Source organism: Neltuma alba, unplaced genomic scaffold, assembly GCF_004799145.2.
Source record: "Neltuma alba isolate B1F8T4 unplaced genomic scaffold, ASM479914v2 tig00012620_pilon, whole genome shotgun sequence".
Lineage (NCBI taxonomy): Eukaryota > Viridiplantae > Streptophyta > Magnoliopsida > Fabales > Fabaceae > Neltuma > Neltuma alba.
Genome location: NW_021637061.1, coordinates 285455 through 309389, shown reverse-complemented (window position 1 = coordinate 309389; position 23935 = coordinate 285455). Strand labels below are relative to the sequence as shown.

General features: G+C 32.2%; 1 protein-coding gene across 1 annotated transcript; it reads right to left on the bottom strand.

The window, feature by feature from the left end:
- Window positions 1–2212: 2212 nt before the first annotated feature.
- Window positions 2213–17266, bottom strand: LOC114729287 (probable LRR receptor-like serine/threonine-protein kinase At3g47570). The gene is made up of 3 exons (XM_028916269.1): window positions 16252–17266; window positions 15790–16091; window positions 2213–2434 (listed from the first exon to the last, which is right to left on the bottom strand). Exons 1-3 carry the CDS (start codon window positions 17264–17266, stop codon window positions 2213–2215), a joined length of 1539 nt encoding a protein of 512 aa, XP_028772102.1.
- Between the last annotated feature and the right edge of the window lie 6669 nt (window positions 17267–23935).

The window sequence follows — 23935 nt, the reverse complement described above, 5'->3', positions numbered from 1 at the left end:
GCTAGCCTGTTCAAAATCGTTATTTAATTTTTAACATTTTTCAGTTTATGCTATGATTTTATTTGTGAAATTTATATAGATTCTTTCTAATATATTTTTCTGATCCTTAATATAAAATCTAATTATTGAGTTAATTTTAGTTCTAAATATAAGATCCATTTATTATATTTATCAATTTTTTCTAAATTATCCCTATTTATACTCCCTCAACTATAATCAAGTAGAAAAGGAAAAAAGGTATTAAGAAAGATGATTATGATATTTTAGGAAAAAAGTGTCATATTTTTATGATTAACTAACTTACTTAACTTCCTTAATCTAATCAAATTAGTTAAATGAGTCTTATATTAAAGACAGGAGGAGTGCCTTTCTAGTATTCTAATTCAAGAAATATATTAATGTTGTTTTATGTATTAAGGATTCTAATTAGATACATTTTGGTAAATTAGTCTCAGTATCTCATATGTGGGTGTTTGATTTTTGGTCTTTTAATTAAATTTTAAGTTCTTTTGTGTTATTTAGCAAGGAATGAAAAATCAGATCGGGTATATTAAACCAGTCGAGAAAGTAGTCTAAGGGTTAATGGTCAGACCGAGGTCAGATCAGTTATATTAAAATAATATAATTTAATTAATAATAACAAAATATAACAACATTAACAAAATATAAAAAATACAACAATAATTTAGTTACAGCAAATAACAAAATAATTGAAAATATTCATCATTACAATCTTTTAATCATTAAATTCAAAATATTATATTTGATATAAAAATACTTGATTATAAAATTTTTATGTAGTATAATAAAGAAATTGCATTCATCTCATTTTTTTGCCAGACGGTCATCTTTTTTTTAATATAAAATATGTATTTACAATTTACATGTCATGAGAGATAAAAAAAAAATTAAATTAAATATGAGGCTTTGAAAAATGACAAAATGGGCAGAACATGCTATCCTAGGCCTGCAAAATAAAGCCTATACATGAGGTGTAACACTTGACTTTACTTTGCACAAGCTTTTCATTTTGTTGTTATCCAAGACCTCAGCTTTCGTGTCTCTCTCCACTGTCTTCTTGTTGGATTTTTTGATTTCGTATCTCTTCTCCTTCCACCTCCCTCCCCCCTCTCTGTGAAAAACTCACTTCTTCTTCAATGGGTTTCAAACAAAAGCAACACGGATGTGGCTCCCTACAGAAACTTCTCTTTGCCTTTCCCTCTCATCCTGCTCTTCCTCCTCCTCGCTTTCATTCTTCTTCTTTCAAGTGTGATATGTTTTATCTGTGACTTTTCTCCTTTTGCCTTTTCTTCCTCCCATAGGACATGGAAAAAAGAAAAAGACCGGATAACCCACCTCAGCAGACGATTTTTAAACCGATTTAATCGGTTTCGTTTCTGGTTCCTTTCATGCCCGATCTACCAACCAAACTAGACCAAACTGGAGATCGGTTCACCAGTTTTTAGGTTGAACCAGCCGGTCTGATTCGGTTTTTTTACCTTTATTTAGTAGTTTGAATTACAACGTTTCTTGTAGTTGAATCAAAAGAAATAATGAATGATGAAGAAATTAAATCTTTCTCTCAATTTTTTGGCCAGAATCTTTCTCTCAATTAATCAATTATTATTTTTACCATATACATTAAACCTGTCAGTTATTCTTCAAGTCTTTTTGTTTATCGATTAGACATAACACATATATTTGTGATGTGTCAACTGGTAAATGAATAAAAAATTGGGCGCTGAATAATTATGAGGAACGACATGGAAGAAGATTGGCAAAACATATAACTTGACACTCTCATACGAGTAAACTCTGCTTAGGGTTAATGACTTTGTGTTCATTTCACAGGTGGGTATATTTATATCCTACAAGCAAATTAAGTTATTCAATGCCTGAACACTCGATCTTACACGATTCAATTGAAGGTCTAGTCTAACTTTCCGATATCAAATTTCTCATCTTTCAGGATAGCAAAGCTCACAAGTGAACTAACAAACATAACATTGCAGCAACTAAAGGTTAAAAACATCATCCACTAATCCATAATCAAACCACAAAATCCAAACCAAAAGGTAAACTGTATAAATTGAACATTTTCATGAACAAAGTATAGAACAACCCGAACATAAATACAATCAAATTCACAGCAGCCCAGGTAAGTGTAGAATAAAAAAGAATAGGAAAATGAACGAATAAAAGAGAATCAAAACTAAAGATTTAAGAAGAAGAACACAGACAGAAACGGCGTGCTCAATCCAGCCCTCTTGTCCTTCAATCTCCGTCTGAATCTCTTTGAGTCTCCGTCTCCCTTAAGCCAGTCGAAGAAAACGAGCTCCTCCGCCTCCTCTGTCGGCGCGACTCTCCTCCTCTTTCGAAGACCATCGCCGGCCTCCAGAAGAGAGCCCAGCAACAGCGTCGGCTTCCTCTTCCCCTTCGAAACAGTCGCAACCTCCTCTGTTCAACATTCCAGCCCCTTCAAAAACGCAGTCGTCTGGTCCCCCCAGTAATTCCAAAATGATGGGTCCTCTTGTTCCTAAAAGAGAGAAGTATAAAGGGAAATACAAAAAGAAAAAAAAGAAAAGAGAATAAAAAAAAAAACGAAATTGAGATAAAAGAAATTAAAACAAAATAAAGTAAAATAGCAATTTTTTAATACTTCGAATTATTTTTAACTACTTTCGTTTCAGTGAAATTCCTAATGATTCGCAAAATCAAAATTTGCTCAAAATCTCAAGGAAATTCCTTTAATTTTGCATATTTGGCTCCCCAAATATATTTCAATTATACTTCAAATCTATGAAAATTTGAAGTGGGCGTGGAAGTGGAGATAGTGCTTTTTTGCCAAATATGAAAAAAAAAAATGATAAAAACATGTGAAAGTAAAAATGTTCATTCTATGTGGCAAAAAGAGTATGTGTTTTTGCATAAGTATATTTCAAAAGCCACAACAATCAATCTAATAATCCAATTTTAAGTTTTAATGCTAGCGACTCAAAGCGATCATTATGTACAATTTTTAAAAGCACTTTCAAAAATCATATTGAAGGATATCATCCTAACAAAACTTTATAAGTTCGTCTAGTTTATACGAATACATATGAAAATCATTTTAGCGACTAATTTTGAACCTTTTTTTTTAATATTCTTCAAGCTGTGAGATATATTTTGGTCGCACTGAAGCAGCAAAAGTCATAGTTGCACTAGTATAAAATAAAAAGGATAAAATGTTCACTTGAATTGGATGTGGAACAGAAGTAGTAATAAACTTAGTGGCAAAAAATAAGTAAGTAATATAAGTTCCCGTTTAGAAATTTTATTGATCATAAGGAACTAATGTATTTATATTCATGGAAAATACTATACTCTGCTTTCAGACACATAATTACTCACAACAACGAGAAATAAACAGCAAATATTAGATGCACCAAAAATAAAACACATTATAATTAAAAAATAAAAGAAAAATGAGCAAACTCTTGAACATTTTTTAAACACAGTAAAAAAATTGTATGCTGAAAAAATCAAATCATAAAAAATAAAAAAAGCATGCAGCTATCAAAAGGGGTTTTGGTACGTTGAGGGCTATATATTTATAGAAAGAACATCTTTAACGAGGACGTCGGCCATTAGATTAATATACATGAAAGTATAAACTTGTTTGCTAGATATGAAAATACTACATCTGGTCTTCAATATAAGAGCTATTTTAAAATTTAATTTGGTCCTAAATATAAGACTCCAATATACTTTGTTTCTCATTTATTTATTTATTTTTAGGTAGTCCTGGTAGTAGTTGTATATATTAAATGTTTCATTAAATGGTACTTCTAAGTAATACACATGATTAGAAATGGTATTTTAGAGAAGACAATACCTAATAATTATAAATAACTAATTTAACTAATTTTCTAAATATACTCAAATTAGTCAACTAGCTCTTATATTTAGGATCAGATGTAATATATAATAAACATAAGTGAAAGTAAATGTTTTCATTTCTATAAAGAAAATCTTTATTAAGGACATAAATCACTTACATATCAAAAAGTTGCAGAGACCTTCCAAGAAGGTGACGCAAGGAAAAAGAAGCGAAATTGTGCATTGTATAGTTCATTCCGTTGTCTCATCAAATACCACATTTTCATTATCGCTCCATTAATATTGTTTGTGGTCAAGTCTCATTTATAATACATGCATTTATGTTGAAGGATGATAATGTACAAATGAATTTAAGGTTAGCAAAGAAACTAAAAAATTTAAGGATCATTATGTGCTTTCATTACTGTATTAGCAAGTGATGCTAGTTAGAGCAGCAAATTGAGACTCCTCATTGGTATTTTAGTTTCAACATATTTTCTTCTTTTCATATATATCTCCATGTTTGCCTGATGTTATTAATGCTTTCTTCATTTCTCAAGTTTCGGTGGATTGGGAATGGAAGCACATTCCATGCTCATCACAATGATAAGCATGGAATGCGCACCGCAATGTGGATCATCCAGATCGATTTTAGATGGTTCCGATTGAATTTAAATTTTTGTATATATTTTAATCAACATTTTGTTTTAATACATACATAATTTAAAATAAATATAATGTCATAACTAACTTATTTTTAAAAAATAAATTAATTATTAAAAATTTATATATTAAAAATTTTAAATATGAACCATCCATATTAAATTTTGGATAGTTTAGACTGCATTATAGTGATAAGCATTGAATGAAGACCCATTGGGAATTTAGGGATTTCAAATAGCTGGCGATATTGTTACTCAAAGTGCTCGGTAGCCTTTGGACAATGCTTGCTTGAATGAAAAGAGAAAAGTTAAAAGGAAGCCCAACAAAAAAATTAATATCATTTAATTGTGCATAAATTTTGATCTATGACTAGTTAGCATATTGAATAAATTGATGAAACTATCATCTCAATGTACTTTGGGCTCATTAAATAAAGTCGAAAATTACATAATTTTAAAAGGTTGACAGTTATGACGTTAACTAAGTGGATCTTGATTTGCTAATTGCTTCCATATACGAATTCTTATAGTTACATTTATATTTCAATGTTTAATGTAAAATATCCTCCCTTGTTCTTTTGCATGTGCTTAATGTTCAGCTCTTTTATTGTTCTTATTTCTCTATTTAAATATATATAAATATTTATATATATTCTTTGAGTTTCTAACTCCTTTATATAATGCAGCATCTTTGATTCTAACGAAATCTTTTACAAAAAATAGAAAGTTACGCTTTATATATATATTAGCCAACTTTACTCTTGCATTTTTGGATTGAAAATTGTAGCATTTTTGTTACAAAGATAGCTAATACTATTAGTATTACAATTTTTATTTTATCTCTTCATCTAAAATTGGCACGTGTCAAATAAGAAGCCGATGAAAATTCCCTCATCTCGCGGCCGTAATATTGCTGTACCATCGCGTGATTCTGTGAGACTCTGACAACATTAGTTAGTCGCCCTCGTGTGATTTTGTGACACTGTGACAACATTAGCTAATTGCTACATAGGACTGAGCAAAGGAGGGGGAGCGAAGGAGGTGGAGCGAAAGGATGGGGTGTAGCAGCCGAGAAGAAGATTGGCAAAACATATAACTTGGCACTCTCATATGAGTTAACTCTTAGAGCAGAAGAATAGGGTAATTGATGACTTGGAGCCTAGCAAAATGGATTTCCTCTTTTTGTCTTTTTTTTGTGTTTTTTATTTTTGGCATAAGAGGCCCAAACAAGCTGGTCATTTCGGAGGCCGGGCTCAACGATTTTCCCAGTACTCAGTGTAGGTGAGCAAAAATTAAAAAAGGTTAGGAAAAATTGGTCAAAATACCTATTTGAAAATTTATTTGGAAATTGGTCCTTGCAAATGTGCCAGAGGCTGAGGTTCTTAAAGAAGATTAAATATTCAAATAAAATTACTATATTGTCCTAGACTAAAATTTAAAAGAAAGATGAAGTAGAAGAGAGAAATTTGGGCAAGCCACACACGAATGACAGGGCATCAAGCGACTATACTGCTAGGCAGGAAAGTTCAATTGCACTTAGAGGGATTTTTATTTATACATAAAAATAATATGTTGCACTCAGTTAGTGTTCATTTGCACCAACTGTCATGTAAACATAATGGAAGATTAATTGCATTTAGAGGGATTTTTATTTGTATATACAAATGGTATGTTACACTCGATGAAAGTTTGGTTGCACCTAGACTCATATGAATATAATAAAAGTTCAATTGCACTAAGAGGGATTTTTATTTGCACATACACATGATATGTTGCACTCAGTGGAAGTTCGTTCCCACCTGGGCTTATGTGAACAAAATGGAAGTTTAATTGCACTTAGAGAGAGTTTTATTTGCACACACGGATGATATGTTGCACTTAGTGAAAGTTTATTTGTACCTGGGCGCATGTGAATATAATGGAAGTTCAATTACACTAAGAGGGATTTTCATTTGCACACATAGATGATATGTTGCACTCGGTTGAGGTTTGTTTGCACTTGGGCTCATGTGAACATAATGGAAGTTCAATTACACTTAGAAGGATTCTCATTTGCACATACAGATGGTATGTTGCACTCAGTTGATGTTCATTTGCACCAACTCTCACGTAAATATAATGGAAGATTAATTGCACTTAGAGAGATTTTCATTTGTATATACGGATGATATGTTGCACTCAGCGGAAGTTTGTTTGCACTTGGACTCATGTGAACAAAATGGAAGTTTAATTGCACTAAGAGGTATTTTCATTTGCATATATAGATCATATGTTGCACTCAGTTGAAGTTCATTTGCACTTGGGCTTATGTGAACATAATGGAAGTTCAATTGCACTTAGTGGGATTTTCATTTGCACATACGGATGGTATGTTGCACTCGATGAAACTTAATCTTTCTTTTAAATTTTAGTTTAGGGCAATATCATAATTTTATCTGAACATTTAATCTTCTTTAAGGACCTCAGCCTCTGACACATTTGCAAGGACCAATTCCTAAATAAATTTTCAAATAGATATTTTTCACAAATTTTTCCAAAAAGTTATAGGTCTTGATTTAAAATTGGAAAATTTTGTTAAAAGTCCTTATTTGAAAATTTAATTGACTAAAAAGACCTAAATTTGAGCGAGTATAACTATGATCTATAAGTGCAACATGAAAAATCTTTCCTTTAACCCCTTAGAGTATGCGTTTGGAAGCGTTATGATTCAAGCGGATTACAAAAGAAGCTCGTAGATTGAACTTTTTCATTTGGGTCTCGGTTACTATTCACTAATTATTTTCCAGAATACAGGCCTAATTTCGGAAGAGTATAACTTTTAGCACACACATCTGTTTTAAGTGATCTACTACTTGTTTCAAAGCTTAAGATGTGTACTTTAATCATGTCAAATTTCATGCCTTAACTCATTCATTTGCTAGTCAATCTAGAGCTGAAAGCTGACTGCTCCAGGACCTACGTTTTATCCATTAGATAATTCTTGCTGTAATTCTTTTTATTGTTTTGGCTTGCATAACTTGGCCTTGTCCTTTCCTATTGATTCTCATACATTTCCATTCATGCCATAAACATTCTAAACAAGTACATTGCATCACTGGCGTTCATATACATAATTTACATAATAGGAGAATTATACATAAATCCTTAACCAATCATTAACATCAATAATTCTCTGCTTTCTTCTCCTTCCTTTTCATACTCTTCTTTATACAATCATTGTGCATCATTGATTAACCTAAATGGTTGGTTAGGGAGGGGTGAGAAACAATAACCACCTAAACATACATTGCAAGCTTGACATTTATAACATCCTTGCAACTTAACATCTTTATAACATAATGACATGTTTGGCAATCATCATGCATTTATCATAAAACACATAGGCCTATGGCATATTTCAAACACATTCACAATCACAACACATGAGTTCATAAAATCATATAACATAGAAACATGTCATACATGCAAGCAAATACCAAGCACATAAGAATAAGGTCAAGTTTACTACCTTGTGTTTTTAAACTTTCTCTTGTTCTTGAACTTGCTCCCTAAGCTTCCCAACCATCTAGCTTTCAGTCAACCACATCCAAACCTTCTCTTAGAAGTCTCAAGGTCCTAATCACAGCCAGAAGGGCCACATTACTCATTAGGAGAAAGAATTATTACATAATATGGAAGGCTTATGTCCTTAAACTTAATCCATTTTTTCTTAATTTATAATGTAGTGTTCTAGCGTTGTAAAAATTATTCCCTTAGGCCAATCCTACACAATTTTGCCCAAGGAATCCAAATACAAACTTAGATTCATTGAAATCCAGCTCCTTCCCCTAGTCCTTTGCCAAAACCGAAATCTGTCACTTAATTTTCAATTTTGATTCCAATGCTTCTAACTTCATTCCTTCATTTTATCCCTACACAATTTTTCATTTTAAACACATTGGAAGCATCAAAATCATCAAAATCACATCCTAGACCTAAGGATCAGCCCTAATCAATATATTATCTCAGGTTACACAATCATGAAGTTCAACCAATTTTAGCATAAAACCACTTGATTCGCGTTCTTTTAAAGGCTTTTAACATTATTCTAACATCAATTTCATATTTCCCTTAACTTAAGAATTTTGTGCAGCATAACCCCCTAGGGTTTCAAGCTCTTAAAAATCCATAACCAAGCTCAACAACAACAAGGGTAGTGAAAACTATATCAAAAACTATGAACATACCTTCTTTTAGAGCTTGATCTTGCATGGGACCATGTGGCATTTCTTTCTCCCTCTTCTTTCTCTCTCTAGAAACCATTTTGCCAGAGCTTTCCCAAGGTTTCCACAAGCTTGGATGAAAATGAGGGGTGGAGAAGGGGTATTTATAGAAAATAAGACTGAATTTGGGTTGTTGATCTTAAAAATATGTGGCTTGATGTCACATCCCCAATTTTGGATATAGAAGAACCAAAATTAGCTTGAATTGGGTAGGCTACTAGAACCTTTTTGACAGAGGTCTTAGAGATTCTCTGGAATGATAGCATGATTCTCAGGGACTAAATCGCAAAGGAAAAGTTTTCTGGGACTGAGAAAAGAGGAAGTTAGAGACCTAGAAGAAGTCTCTGGGCCCAGAAATCAGAAATAGAGATAAATGTAAGCCAAAGGTTATGTTGAAGGCCTCAATGAGGTAAAATTTGAGGATAAGCCAAACCAAGGGTAAAATCATAATTTTGCAAAATTTTGAGTTGGTAAGGGCAACAATGGAAATTATGCCAGAAAATCCCAAAAAAATCCCAGAAAATGGGAAATGGTAGGTTAAGGCCTGAATACTTTAGAAAAATTATAGAAAAATGGGAATAAAGTTCAGAGGCCCGTATGAGGCTAAAAATGATGAAAATGCCCCTAAAAGGAAATTGTGGAATTCCGAGGGTTTTGACTGATTTGGAATATTTTCAAAAATGAATTACTTAAAGTATAGGGAGGTCTCAGATAATTGGAAGAAAATAGGAAAAAATATTTGAGAAATTATCACAGGTTTTAAAAATGATTCCGTTCCCACAAAGCGAAAAGGTTTATTTTAATAGAATTTAAAGCCTATTTATATACTATTTGTGAAAAGTCAAAGTCAACTATTTAGAGGTTGACTTTTGACTGAAGAAAAATTAGAGGAATTCCCAGTGATGAATGAATAGTATTGGTAACCAGAGATAGATTCTCGGAGTTGTGGACCGGTAAAAAGAATTCGGTCAAGATCACTCTGAAATAAATATTATTAATTATTTTAATTATTTTAAGGGAAGAACAAGGGAAGAGAATCACTCTCCCTTTGAGCATATTATATAAGGCCATGTGGATTTAGTTGAGGTGAGATAATGGTGCCATAACATGTCCCAGTGGTCCCGGGAAAGTTAAGGCCCAAAAAAGTACCATATACGATACAGAATGGCAAGATAGGTAGAGGAATACCTAAGGGTTGTATTTTGCAAGAATTTTATATTAAATTCCTCCCTATTTTAATGCCAAAATGATGAAAGCATATGGAGCAGACAAGTGTACGGTTAGATGGGAAAAGAAAGTATTACGTGTACGGTCGGATGCAAGGCATATGGATTGATAATATAAGCATGATGTCATCAAGATGATTTAAACATGATGTCATGGAACACTTGTCACCATAAGATTAAAAGAGAAAATAGACGGTCTAGATCAAGCCACTATTTTTAAGATCAACGGCCCAGATTCAGTTTCGTTTTCTATAAATACCCCCTCCCCTCCCTCATTTTCGTCCAACCTAGAGGAAACCTTGGGGAAGCTGTGGCAAAATGGTTTCTAGAGAGAGAAATAAGAGGGAAAAAGAAAGGCCAAGTAGTCCTATGCAAGATCAAGCTCTAAAACAAGGTATGTTCATGGTTTTTGATATAGTTTTCACTACCCTTTTTGTTATTGAGCTTGGCTATGGATTTTAATGATTTTTGAGAGTTTGAAACCCTAGAGAGTTATGCTACACGAGATTCTCAAGAGTAATGGAAGATAAAATTGATGTTACAATAATGTTCAAAGGCTTGAAAGGAACACAAATCAAGTGGTTTTATGCTGAAATTGGTTGAATTTTATGATTGTGTAATTTGAGAAAATATTTCAGCCAGACCTGGTTCTTATGCCTAAGATGTGATTTTGATGCTTTTGATACTTTCAATGTGTTTAAAATGAAAAATTATGTAGGGATAAGATGAAAGAATGAAGGTGGAAGCATTGGAATCAAAACTGAAAATTAAGTGACAGATTTCAGTTTTAGCCCAGGATCAGGGGAAGGAGCTAAATTTTGATGAATCTAAGCTCATATTTGGATTCCTTGGGTAAAATTGTATATAATTGGCCTAAGGGAACAATTTTACAAAGCTAGAACACTATATTATAAATTAAGGAAAAATGGATTAAGTTTAAGGATATAAGTTTTCCATATTGTGTAATTTTTGGTCCTAATGAGTAGTATGACCCTTGTGGCTGTGATTAGGACCTTGAGACATCCAAGAGAAGGTTTGGATGTGGTTGACCAAAAGCTAGATGGTTGGGAAGCTTAGGGAGCAAGTTGAAGAACAAGAGAACGTTTAAAGATACAAGGTAGCAAACATGACCTTACTCTTATGTGCTTGGTATTTGCTTGCATGTATGACATGTTTTTATGTTATATGATTTTGTGAACACATGTGTTGTGATTGTGAATGTGTTTGAAATATGCCATAGGCCTATGTTTTTTATGATAAATACATGATGATTTCCAAACATGTTATTATGTTATAAAAATATTAAGTTGCAAGCATGTTATGAATGCCAAGCTTGCCATGTATGTTTGGGTTGTTATTATTTGCTACTGAGATTCTTCCAAATCTCACCCCTCCCTAACAAACCGTTTAGGTCAAGTATAATGGATAATGATTGTATGAAGGAGAACATGAGAAGAAAGTGGAGAATTATTCATGTTAATGAATGAAGCTATTGGTTAATGTATGATTCTCCTATTGTGTAAATTATGTAGAAGAATGCCAATAATGTGATGTATTGGTTTAGAACATTTATGGCATGATTGGGAATGTATAAGAATGAATGGGAAAGAATAAGGCTAAGTTATGCATGCCAGAACAATAAAAAGAATTAAAGTAAGATTTGGTTAAGGGATAAAACATAGGTCCTAAAGCAGTTAGCTTCTAGCTCTAGTTTGACCTATCAAACGTATGAGTTAAGCCATGAAACTTAGCAGATATATTATACACATCCCAAGATTTAAAATGATAGGTATATTACCTCAATTGGATGTGTATATTAAGAGATACGAATTTCCAAAGTTGAGCCATGAAAACTAGAAGTTCTAGAATTTACCAAATGAATAGTGACTTTCATGGATTAAACTGTATGAATTGGCTTGAGAAAATTCCGGTTTGATATTTTTCTCCTATAGATAATTGAAAGAGCTTCGAGTAGAATTTTGGAACACCTCAATATGATTTTTATAGAATTATTTATGATTTTTCAAAGTTGAACTAAAAATCTAGAATTTCACTAGTGAACAGTACCCGAGAACCAGTTGCAAATTTTCAATCTACGGGCTTGTTTCATGAATCGCTTGAACCGTAACGCTTCCAAACACATACTCTGAAAGGTTAAAGGAAGGAAGTTTCACTTGATCCCGATTGTCCATTTTCTTTTTTTAATCTTCTAGTGACAAGTATCCTATGACATCATACTTACCTCATCATGATGACATTGTGCTTGCATCATCAATCCACATGCTTTTAATCTAACTGTACACGTGTCTTGCATCTGACCGTACACGTGTCTTGCATCCAGCTGTATACGAATACTTTCTTTTCCCATCTAACTGTACACTTGTCTCCACCATAGTCCTTCATCATTAAGGCATTAAAATAGGGAGGAAATTAATATAAAATTCGTGCAAAATACAACTCTTAGGCATTCCTCCGCCTATCTTGTCATTTTACACCGTATAGGGTACTTTTTGGGATCTTGACTTTCTTGAGACCACTGAGACATGTTATGGCACTATTTTCTCACCTCAAATAAATTCACATGGCATTATATAACATGCCCAAAGAGAGAGTGATGCTCTTCCCTCGTTCTTCCATTAAAATAATTAAATAATTAATAATATTTATTTCGGAGTGATCTTGATCGAATTCTTTCTTCTGGTCGACAACTCCAAGAATCTATCTCTGGGTACCAATACTATTCATTCATCATAGGGAATTCCTTTAATTTTTCTTAAGTCGAAAGTCAACCTCTAGACATTTGACTTTGAGTTTTTCTGGATAGTATGTAAATAGGCTTTCAATTCCATTAAAGCCAACCTTTTCGCTTTCTGGGGACGGAATTATTTTTAAAACCTGTGATAATTCCTCAAGTATTCTTCCCATTTTCTTCCAATTATATGAGACCTTCCTGTACTTTAAATAATTTATTTTACAAATATTCCAAATCAGTCAAAAATCTGGGAATTCCACAAATTCCTTCCAAGGGCATTTTCATCATTTTTAGCCTCATGCAGGCCTCTGAATCTTATTCCTATTTTTTTGAAATTTTTCTGAAGTGTTCAGGTTTTAACCTACCATTTCTCATTTTCTGGGATTTTCGGACATAATTTTCATTTTTGTCCTTACCAGCCCAAAACTTTGCAAAATTATGATTTTGCCCTTGATTTGGCTTAACCTCAAAATTCACCTCCTTGGGGCCTCCAATATAACCTTTGGCCTACATTTATCTCTATTTCTCATTCCTGGGTCCCGAGACTTCTTCTTAGTCTCAAACTTCCTCTTTTATCAATCTTGAAAAACTTTTTCTTTGTGATTTAGTCCCTTGAAATCCTACTGTCTTTCTAGGGAATCTCTGGGACCTCTGCCAAAAGGGATCTGATAGCCTTCCCATTTCAGGCTTATTTTAGTACTTCTAGGTCCAAAATTTAGGATGTGACAAAACATATCTTCCGCTATGTGCAACATATCATTAGTGACACTAATCATCAATACGAAAGTCATTTGTACATAGCAGAAGATATGTTACACTTACGGATCATTGTTGTACTCGCTCAAATTTAGATTCTTTTAGCCAATTAAATTGTCAAATAGGATTTTTTTTACCAAATTTCCCTTTAAAATTTGGTGAAGGTTATACTCCCCTTGTCATTTTTATAAGAAATATCTAACCAAACTACGTAGATAAAAATTTAATTAAAATTGATTAAAAACAACAAATATGTAAAAATGGTAACTTTTCCCCCCTCAAAACTACCCCTATTTGTGGTGCATAGATCCCCTCAGCAGCCCCACTCTCTTCACATTCCAATGTGGTCTATCCAAATTAATCTAAAAGCTGATAATATGCTACATCATCATGTTATTAAAAATAAGAAATAAATCTTGTCACTAAAAAAATAAAAAATAAAAAATAAATTTGACTAATACTATAAAATTACTGAGTAGCTTCTAGCTACTTTTTTCTAATTTGTTTAGACTGGAACACCTAATTTTTTCACATAATCATTTGACTGTAGAATTTATTGGGCTGATATGAATTGAGACAGATAAGACCACAAAGAGAGCAAAGCTCTACCATCAAGTACTTTAATTAAAAATGGGATAAGGTGCTTAGATACTTTGAAAATATCTATAAAGAAGTACCTAGCACCTGAAAGGATTTTTTTGGCTCTTATATATCTTGAAAATTTATTTTCATAACAAAAATACCATGGCCTTTATTTGTCGCTAAGCTAGACGGTTAAATTATGCAGCTCAACCAGTATCTTTAACAATCAAACTTAACAATATAGCAGTTCAGGGCAAAAATACTACGAAGTAAAACTTCTAGGATATATAAGAGCAAAAAAAAAAGTTTGAAATATTGGGTGCTCCTTTGTGAATACTTCCGGGATATTTAAGCACATTATCCTATAAGAAATTAAAAAACATTAAAAGACTTGATATAACTTTGCAATTTTTTATGGTCCTGTCTGTCAACATATATATTAGATTGGAATTTGATAAATCTTCTTTTTCAAATTAGATAGGTCCAGAAAATTGTATATTATAAATATTTGGTGGTGGAGTTTCATCCATCATGGTTGTATGAATTAGTCTTGACCTCAAATAAATCTTCTATTTGAAATGAGATAGGTGCAAAAAAGATTAGATATTCCATGCTAAAAAAATCTTTAAAAAAAATTCAAAGTTGGTAAAAAAAAATTTACACTATAATTAAAATTTATTTTTAATAGTATAATGATTTGGCAGATTATGAGCTCTCATTTTAACCCCAACTGCTACCATTTGGATGCTAAGAGAAAGGATAAGAGAGAGAATAAGAAAATTATTAAAAACAACTATGAAAATAAGAGAATGTGCGATGGAGAGATATGAATGAATGATACTTTAAAAATGAGAAAATAAATACATTAAGTATTAAATTAATTAATAGGGGCAAGACAAAAAATTAGCCAATAAAGTTTGAGACATTATGCGAACGTTTTTAATAAATAGGGACAAGTGGTGGTTGTTTAAGGGACGGAGGGAAATACATGATTTCCTCCGACAAAAAAAAAGGAGGGGAGGGGGAATGATTTCCTATTTTTCGGGAAAGGCTGAACAATTTTCAGTTGTAAGGACATGATTGGTTGATTTTAGGTCATTGAGGTGTTCAATTTTCAGTTGTATTGTTTGGGGTTGGCCAAAAACAATTGTATGCTTGTGATTTTTTATTTTCTTTTCATGAAATAAAACGCAAATAGTTGGGTCTTGTGGTACTAAACACCTTCTTCAAAACCTTTTAAAATGTAAAATTGTGAGTTTGAACCTTTTATGAGGGATATAAGAATTTTAGAAGGAAAAAGAATCATGCATTAATGTTAGATACATAGAACAAATTTAAGAAGACAGAACAACAACATAATTGGTATATAGGTGTTGCCAAAAAGAATAATCATTTTTCTTCAAGAGAAAAAAAAAGATTAAATACAATTCAAATAGCTAAATACAGTTGTAATGAACAAAATATAAGAAAAAGGAAAATAAATCAAAACATAAAAAATGTAGAGACTTCACATAATAATATAACAAACATCTAAATCATTGCCATTTTAACATACTACATGTTTCATAGACAAAAATAGAGCAAAGGATAAAAGAAACAGTAAATAAATCCTTCATACAAAGATTATTAAACTAGTGGTGCATCTCTAACATTGTATGCAAATGTGACCTTATCTTTTTCAATCTGACCCCAACATCAGTCATCGTAATTCGTGCTTCTGGTGATTCAGTGCAACAACTTAATGCTAACTCAAAAATTGATGATATATGTGGTAATATATTGCTAATATTTGGATTCCCTTCATGCAGCAAATTGACATCAAGAATATCGATGATTGAATACGGTATTGATTTGCTAACCCAATCTTTCAAATCAAGACCTTCAACAAACATTTTATCAGTTGGCTTCTTCCTTGCAAACATCTCCATTAGCATGATGCCATAGCTATACACATCTCCTTTGAAAGAAACTACTCCTTTTGAGCCATACTCTATATGTCAAAAGAGAATATGAGGTTTGCTATAAACTTAATCTTTGCATATAGGAATGGAAAATATGTTTACATATCAATAATTGAATAATATAAAATTTTGTATAGAATAACAAAAAACCAACATAATTGAACTCAAATATTATTATTAAACTATTACCTGGTGCCATATAGCCAACTGTAGCTAATGTTTTTGTATAAGTTTCCAACTGTCCTTCACCTAATAGTTTAGCTATACCAAAATCACTAAGATGAGCCACCATTTCTTCATCCAACAAAACATTGCTTGGTTTTATGTCACAATGAACAATCGGAGTAGAAGTACTATGATGAGGATACTCTAATGCAGCTGCCACATCAACCATTATATTCAACCTCTGCAAGATATCTAAACAGTAGTTATGAGAGTACAACCATCTATCAAGACTTCCATTTGGCATGAATTCCATAATTAGAGACTTGAAATCATCATTTGAGCAACTACTAATGATCTTACTGAGATTACGGTGGCATAAATTGCACATAGCAGCACATTCAATATCAAAACTTCTCAATGCTTGTTCCATGTCTATGTTAAACACTTTAACAGCAACTATCTTTTCATTTGGAAGAATTGCTTTGTATACTGATCCAAAACTTCCAAAGCCAAGAAGATTCCTCTCATCAAATCCATTTGTTCCCTGTAAAAGCTCATGATAGGATATCCTAGTTGGTCCATCGAAATTTGTTAAATTCCTTTTGGTTGCATAATTAGCATTGTCTCTATCATGCTTTAGAAAGACAATGCATGTAACAACCAAAATGACAACCATGATTGGCACTGAGCATTTTACAACTAGCATCACTTTATTTGATTTGTGATTGTTTCCTCTCCTACATGGTTTTATTTGTAGTTGAGGTTCTCCACAAAGATCTTTATTCATCATAAAAGATTGAGCAGTAAAATTTTGAAAAGGACCACCACTTGGAATTTCTCCTTCCAATAAATTGTAGGAAAGATTAATAGATTTAAGATAGTGCAATGACTCTAAGGACTTTGGAATCACACCAGACAAGTAATTATGGGAAAAATCTATTGACTCAATACTTATCATGCCACTTAGTGATTCAGGTATAGACCCTTGTAATTTGTTGTGAGCCAAGGATAGGTTTTGCAAAGTTTGCAACCCACCCATAGTTGTAGGGATGCTTCCTGAAATTTGGTTTCTTGACAAACTCAATTGTATAATTGCTCTCAAGTTTGATATATCTGGTGAAATTATTCCACTCAATGCATTGGAGGATATATCTAAAACCAATATATCTTTGAGACTCCAAAGAGAAGAGGGTATCTGAGAAGAAAATTTGTTAGAGCTAAAATTCAACTTTCGTAAAGAAATATTCCCAAGACATCCTGGAATTGCTCCTGAAAACATGTTGTTGGCAAGATTCAACTCACTTAGGCTTTTGAGTTGGCAAAAATCATTTGTAATGGAACCTTGTAATTTTTGTTGCTCAGCTTAAAAGTTGAAGGCTCTGTAATTTGCCAAATGTATATGGAGTCAAGCCAATCAACTCATTCCCATCCAAAGCTAAGTAAATCAAGCTTGTTAAATTTCCAATTACATTGGGCATAACTTTGGTAAGTTTATTCGATGACAAGTCTAACAAAGTGAGCTTAGAAGCATTTGATATGCTATTTGGGATTTGTCCAGTTAGTTCATTCTCATCCAACCATAACTTCTCCAAATTGAGAAGGCCATTTCCTAAATATGATGGGAGAAGGCCAGAGAGGGAGTTGCGACCAAGGCCTAAAGTTTTTAATGTTGAAATGTTGAATAAGTTGGAAGGAATAGGCCCTTTGAAATAATTACTGGATAAGTCTAAGCTATTAAGTTTATCAAGACTGCCTATGCCTTTGGGTACAAAACCTGGACAAAAAAAGTGATGGATGAATAACATTCTCATAAAAAAAAAAAGCTACTAGAGAAAAACGGAGATACAATAGTTAATGTGTTTTATATATAACATGTATGGAATAAAAGAATACATCATTATATATATATATATATATAAACCATTACATATTCTAATAAGATCCGCAATGGTGTACAAAAGACTACTGTTTTCTGCAAACTTAATTTTATGTATTTAATATTATAATAAGACCATTTCCTGATTTAGTTAATTTATTAGAAATTATTTTAATGATTTGAAAGTTAAGTATTGAGGTTCGACGAGTTCTTTTCATACATGCGTGTTGAATGATTTTTGTTCGAAAACGATATAACAGCTCCCCTAACAAATATATACTATGCTATCTATGATGGCAAAAAAGAAATACTACTATATACTCTGCTATCCATGTCTCGAATTTATGTATGAAAAAAATCCGTCTCAAATTTTAATGTTACCCAAAAAAATTCAGTATAAATAATACTCCCCCGCTAATTGATTAAACGTAGTTAAAAGGTTTTTCCTCTCCATCTTGCTTTCTCTACTCTTATTCCATTTTGTGCTGATGTGTATATATATTCTCATGGATTTTCTGTGTATGTGTGGGTAAATACTTTGATTCTAGGATTATTTTGAACTCTTGTATGGATTAAGTACTCATTTCCCCTTTATATTTGTGATTAATTATATGATTGTGTTGATTTTACTCTATACTTAATGCTTCTTGTTGATTGGCCACCAATGAGATTGTTGGGTTCATTTGATTGATGCTTGAGAGGGTTAGGTTGAGTGTAGAACTTGAGTTTAATCGTGTGAGAACTTGAAATTCGCGAGTTGGATGGATGGTTTTGTTAATGAGATAGAGATGTACTCATTAACTTCATATAGTCATATAAGGTTTGCAATTAAAATTGGGGCTTAATTAATTAATTAAGAGATTAAGGAATTAATTGAGCTAAACACCTATTTGGAGACTTGAGAGAGCAGTTATAGGTAATTTAGTGTCCTTGGCTAGCATAATCTATAATTAAGAAGCAAATACAATGGGGATTTAATTGAGTAATTTTGAAATATAAGAGGGATAAATAATCCTAGGTCCTTTTGAGTCATTGGAATTGAAGAATCACTTTTTTGTTTTTTATTAATTTTTAATTTTATAAATAGTTACTTTCACTCTTGATATTTATATTTGTATTACTCAAATTAAGCGAAAGTGTGATAATTAATACTTGATCGAGTTTTAAAACCAAATTCTCGTGTGAACGATACTCTACTTATCACTTTATTACTTGTGAAGACCCGTGTACTTGCGGTGCGAACAAAGGTCTTATATGAAACCAGGTATCCACATATGCAATCAGAATCTCCAATATGCAACTTTGAATCGATTATATTCAATCAGGATCCATGATATGTAAGAAGATACCATATGTAACTAGGTATATGAAGAATAAACCGTTAGTTGCTTTAATTCCACTTCAAAAATTAACCGAATTAATGCAGTACAGTGCATGATCCAAGTCGTATTCATTTTAGTGAGCCTCTAAAAGATCCTAAGTAACTAAGGATGTAAAAGATAAAGAACTGACTTGGAAAGGGATTGATTTTCTTTTCAACTAGCTAAATGGCAAAATTTAAAAAGATGCAAAATGAGTAAGTAATTTTTGGATTTTTTAGTTTATAAAATGAATATGAATGAAACAAACAAAGAGAATTAACAAGTGATAACAAATAGAATAGCAATGCTCTAGCACAATGATTTAGGCTACCATTATTTTAATTAATTTGGGAGTTAGCTAAATTCAAAAGACTCTAAGAGATACCCCTTAAACTCGGTTTAATTAGAATAATCAACACCAAGCTACCTTGTATATTAATTACTCACAATTAAACTGTTTTAGCACAAATAGCTAAAGAGAGTCAAAGAAATACATTCAAACTCATAATCCGATAACCAACCTACCTTGAATTACCACTAAATATTCTCAATAATCTCAATACGTTAACTGCCACCAGAAAATGCAATTGGAGTTAAAGATGCTAACAGCCCAAAGTCAAAATGCAATTCGAAGACTCATAAGTAATATCCAATTTTCAGCATATAAAGATAAAACCATTACAGCACATCCAAACATTAAAAATTTCTTCCTAAGATCCAAGAATCATTGATACAATGAGAGGAATGAAAATTGAAAAAGTTGAAACTCCCTTTTGAAGCTCTAAGTTCAAGCCATCGCCACTGCTCTCTAGGATCATGAAATTTAGCCACGGTTTGCCATAAGGAATGCCACAATCAACATTCCGCTACGGGCTACCATGGAGGAATGCCGAGATGATAGAACAGTGAGGAATCGTCGAACACTGTCTCCCTGGAACCAGAAACAGTAACCGAAGATGATGACAATGGTGGATGGAACTGGACCAATGGAAGATGAAATCGGAGGTGCGATTTTGCCGTTCAAGCTCTCTATTTTTTGGTCTCTGGTTCTATCATGCTGAGAAGAAGAAGAAGGCGAAATCAATGGTGGTAATGAATTTGAGTGGATATGGAAGATCATGGATGGTTTCGTTGAGCTTCCTCTGGTCTCCTCTATCGCGATCCCCTGGTCCTTTCTCTCTCCTCAATCTGCTCGATCACCGCTGCTCCTCTCGTCTCTGTCACTCTTCTCTGCCACCAAGAAGAAGACGCGGAGAAGAAGGTGAAGGTCATACTGTCGATGGAAGATGAAGACTCAGAGGAGACGGAGATTGGTGACTTCAGTCCTTCATTCTCACGCCGTCGCTGGTCCTCACTCTCTGTCGCCTCCTCTGCTTGTTCTCCCTGTTACCGTCACTAGTCCCCTTCCCGCTCAATCCAGAAGATGATGAATTACTGTTGCTTTTTGCTCCTTTTTTTTATTATTTTTTTAAATTTATTTTTTATTATATATATATTTTTTATTTTTATTTTTAAATCTTCCAAAAACTTGCAATCGAAATTCAAGAATAAGGTAGCATAAATTGTCCTTAAAGATCAATTAATCACAATTATGACAAATTTGCCCCTATTATGCACTTGTTCAAGGTAAAGCACTCTAATATGAATTATACTCAAATAATACAATTAAGGACCAATAATACCACTAAAAAGATATGAAAATACATGTAAAACATAGGTTTGTCAGTATCCACAATATGCAAATTTGGATCAGCGATATGCATTATATCTTTCCATCTCTTATTTGTAGGTACATGGCGTGCTTGACTTGGGAGTATACACCGTAAAGTCTCACTCTATTTCATAAGAACCTTCTTTTATGTGGAAAAATAGTATATATTTTGTCTGTATATTTTAAGAAATCTCAATTTAAGATTGACACTAATAGGAATTGCCTCATACAATTTTACAGAAAAAAATTTGACAACTATGACTGGAGAATAAGATCCTAACAAAATTTTGAAAATTTTAGAAGTGTTTTTTTTGCTGATGTTGTAACCATGTTGAAGAAACAATTCCCGTTTCATTTATTTGTCTGTTTACCATTCCAAATAATATTTCCTCAATATCTTTCCTATTGTACCCTGTTTGTTCCAATAAATTTAATTTACCTTTTGTTCACAGAAAAAACTTTAATTTATTTTTTAAGTCTAAAGTAACCTTTTTAGCACCTTCATACATATTCACCTATAAAATGATTGCATTAATTCTACCAAAAAGCAATGTTTGCAGTAATTATCTCACTATATTATCTAATTAATCTATAGTCAAACAAAAACCCCATATTAACTTGTAGGTGAAGAACGGCCAACTTGACTTTCAAATAGATCTACAACCTAAGTCACAAATCACGAATTTTTGCCCTTTAAGAAGTTAAGATTTCCAAAACGGATACATTAATAGCAAATCAATTTCATTTAGACTGGCCAAATAAAGACATTGGAAAAATACTATGGTTAACATCCAAATTAACAAAGAGTTGAGCATAAACAAAATAGACCAAAAAAAAAAAAAAGAAAGCTTTGTTTTTTACCAAATTGTCGAAAGCTATGATAGAGTCAGTATTTCCAGTCTTTGTTGAAACGTTGTGTCGATAATGTTTCTTCTTACTTAATCTAGAAATTGGAGATTAGAAAAATTGATTGCGAACAATAAATTCATATAACTAAATGTAATTATGAAGTTACTTTTTTTTTTACATAAAAAAACTTATTCATTATCCTCAAGCGCATAGGTACATGCATTAACTTTCAAACAATAAATTATCACACAAAAAGTTGATACAATGAAAAAGAAAAAAAATTACGTTAGTGATGAGGAGAATCTCCAAACCTATAAGTAGTTCGTTATCACATTAAGGACCATATTTTTATTATTACTACGTTGTATAGGTTATAGAGTAACCCAAAATATATATTAGTGATAAGAATACATTTTGTCATTTTATGATGTGTAATTTAATTTCACTTCTTAGAGACCACATTTTTATTTTTATTGTATTAGTACATAAGAGAAAACATGACAAGAGAATGCTAGTAAGAAGAAGCTTGCGTGGATACATTGTTCCTTCACCTTCCATTTCACACGAAACAACTACACACACATACATATCTTTATGGATATTTTATTATGTATCATCTTCCTTTACCCAAAAAAATTTTCAGCAATTGTTTTCCAATTTATTTTATTATCACTATGTTGCTTTGTGCTCAAGTTTGATAGGCTATAGCTAGAGATTACCCAAAGGACGTCAGCGACAAGATGACAAAGAAACAAACAGGTATATAAGAAGTCTTTGGAAATAAAGAAAATAATGGCGCGCAATTTTTTTATATATTATATTTGAAGGAGGACATTAAATAAAAATAGATAATCGCGAGCTATAGCCTAGGTTGGCGTGCAATTTTTTTGAAAAAAAATACTAAGAATATTAATTTGAAATTTAAAAATTGAATACATATTTTATAATTACGTCCTATGTGGTTTTTTTTTTTGGAATAAATTAAGATAAATTTACTTTTTAATAGTTGATATTATTAAAAAAAAAATTTTTAACACTAATGAATGATTGTACAACGTCTTGGGTGCATCTACGTACATTCTTGTGATTTTAAATAGGGTTGTTATGCCAACATGAGGGTGTAGAGACAATATAGGGAAAATTGTAACAAAGTCCTATCCAAGAGAATTAAATATAAAAAAATCTCTTGAAATTATCAAATTATTCTGAAGTCTCAAGGGACCTTATTGCAAGAGAATTCATTTGTTTAATTACCAAATTGCCTCTTTTTTTTTAAGTTTGCATTGCAACTGAAAGAGCAGTCGTTGACAACTCAAGGTGTAAGGATTAACAACTATCACGGTAGGTATTGACAACTTATGCATTGCATTTTGTGATGTGTTGAGAAAATGTGTTGTCAATATCTATTATGATTGTTGTTAATTATTACACCTTGAGTTGTCAACGACTGCTTTTTCAGTTGTCAATGCAAACTTAAAAAAAGATAATAAGGATAATTTGGTAATTAAACAAATAAAATTTATTGCAATGAGATCTCTTAGGGCTTGAGAATAATTTGTTGATTTCAAGAGATATTTTTATATTTAATTCCTTTGGGTGGGAGTTTATTGTAATTTTCTCGACAATATAACGTCCACAAGTAGTTGTAGTTGTTAGTGAATTAAATTAATTCAAGAAAATAATATTATTGTCAGAGAAATTGAGCATACTATGGCCAGAATGAATGCGAGGTGAGAACTTATGAAAGTCTAGAAATACATTAACAAATTAACAGTCTCCGATCACACGGAAAAAGAATATATTTTTTTCTGTGAAAAGAAAGGGGGAAAAATTATAACCATGCCTGAGAACAAGAGGTTTAATGCCCTGTTTGCTATCATAGAAGAGTTTTTGATGGAAGCACAAGTAGAA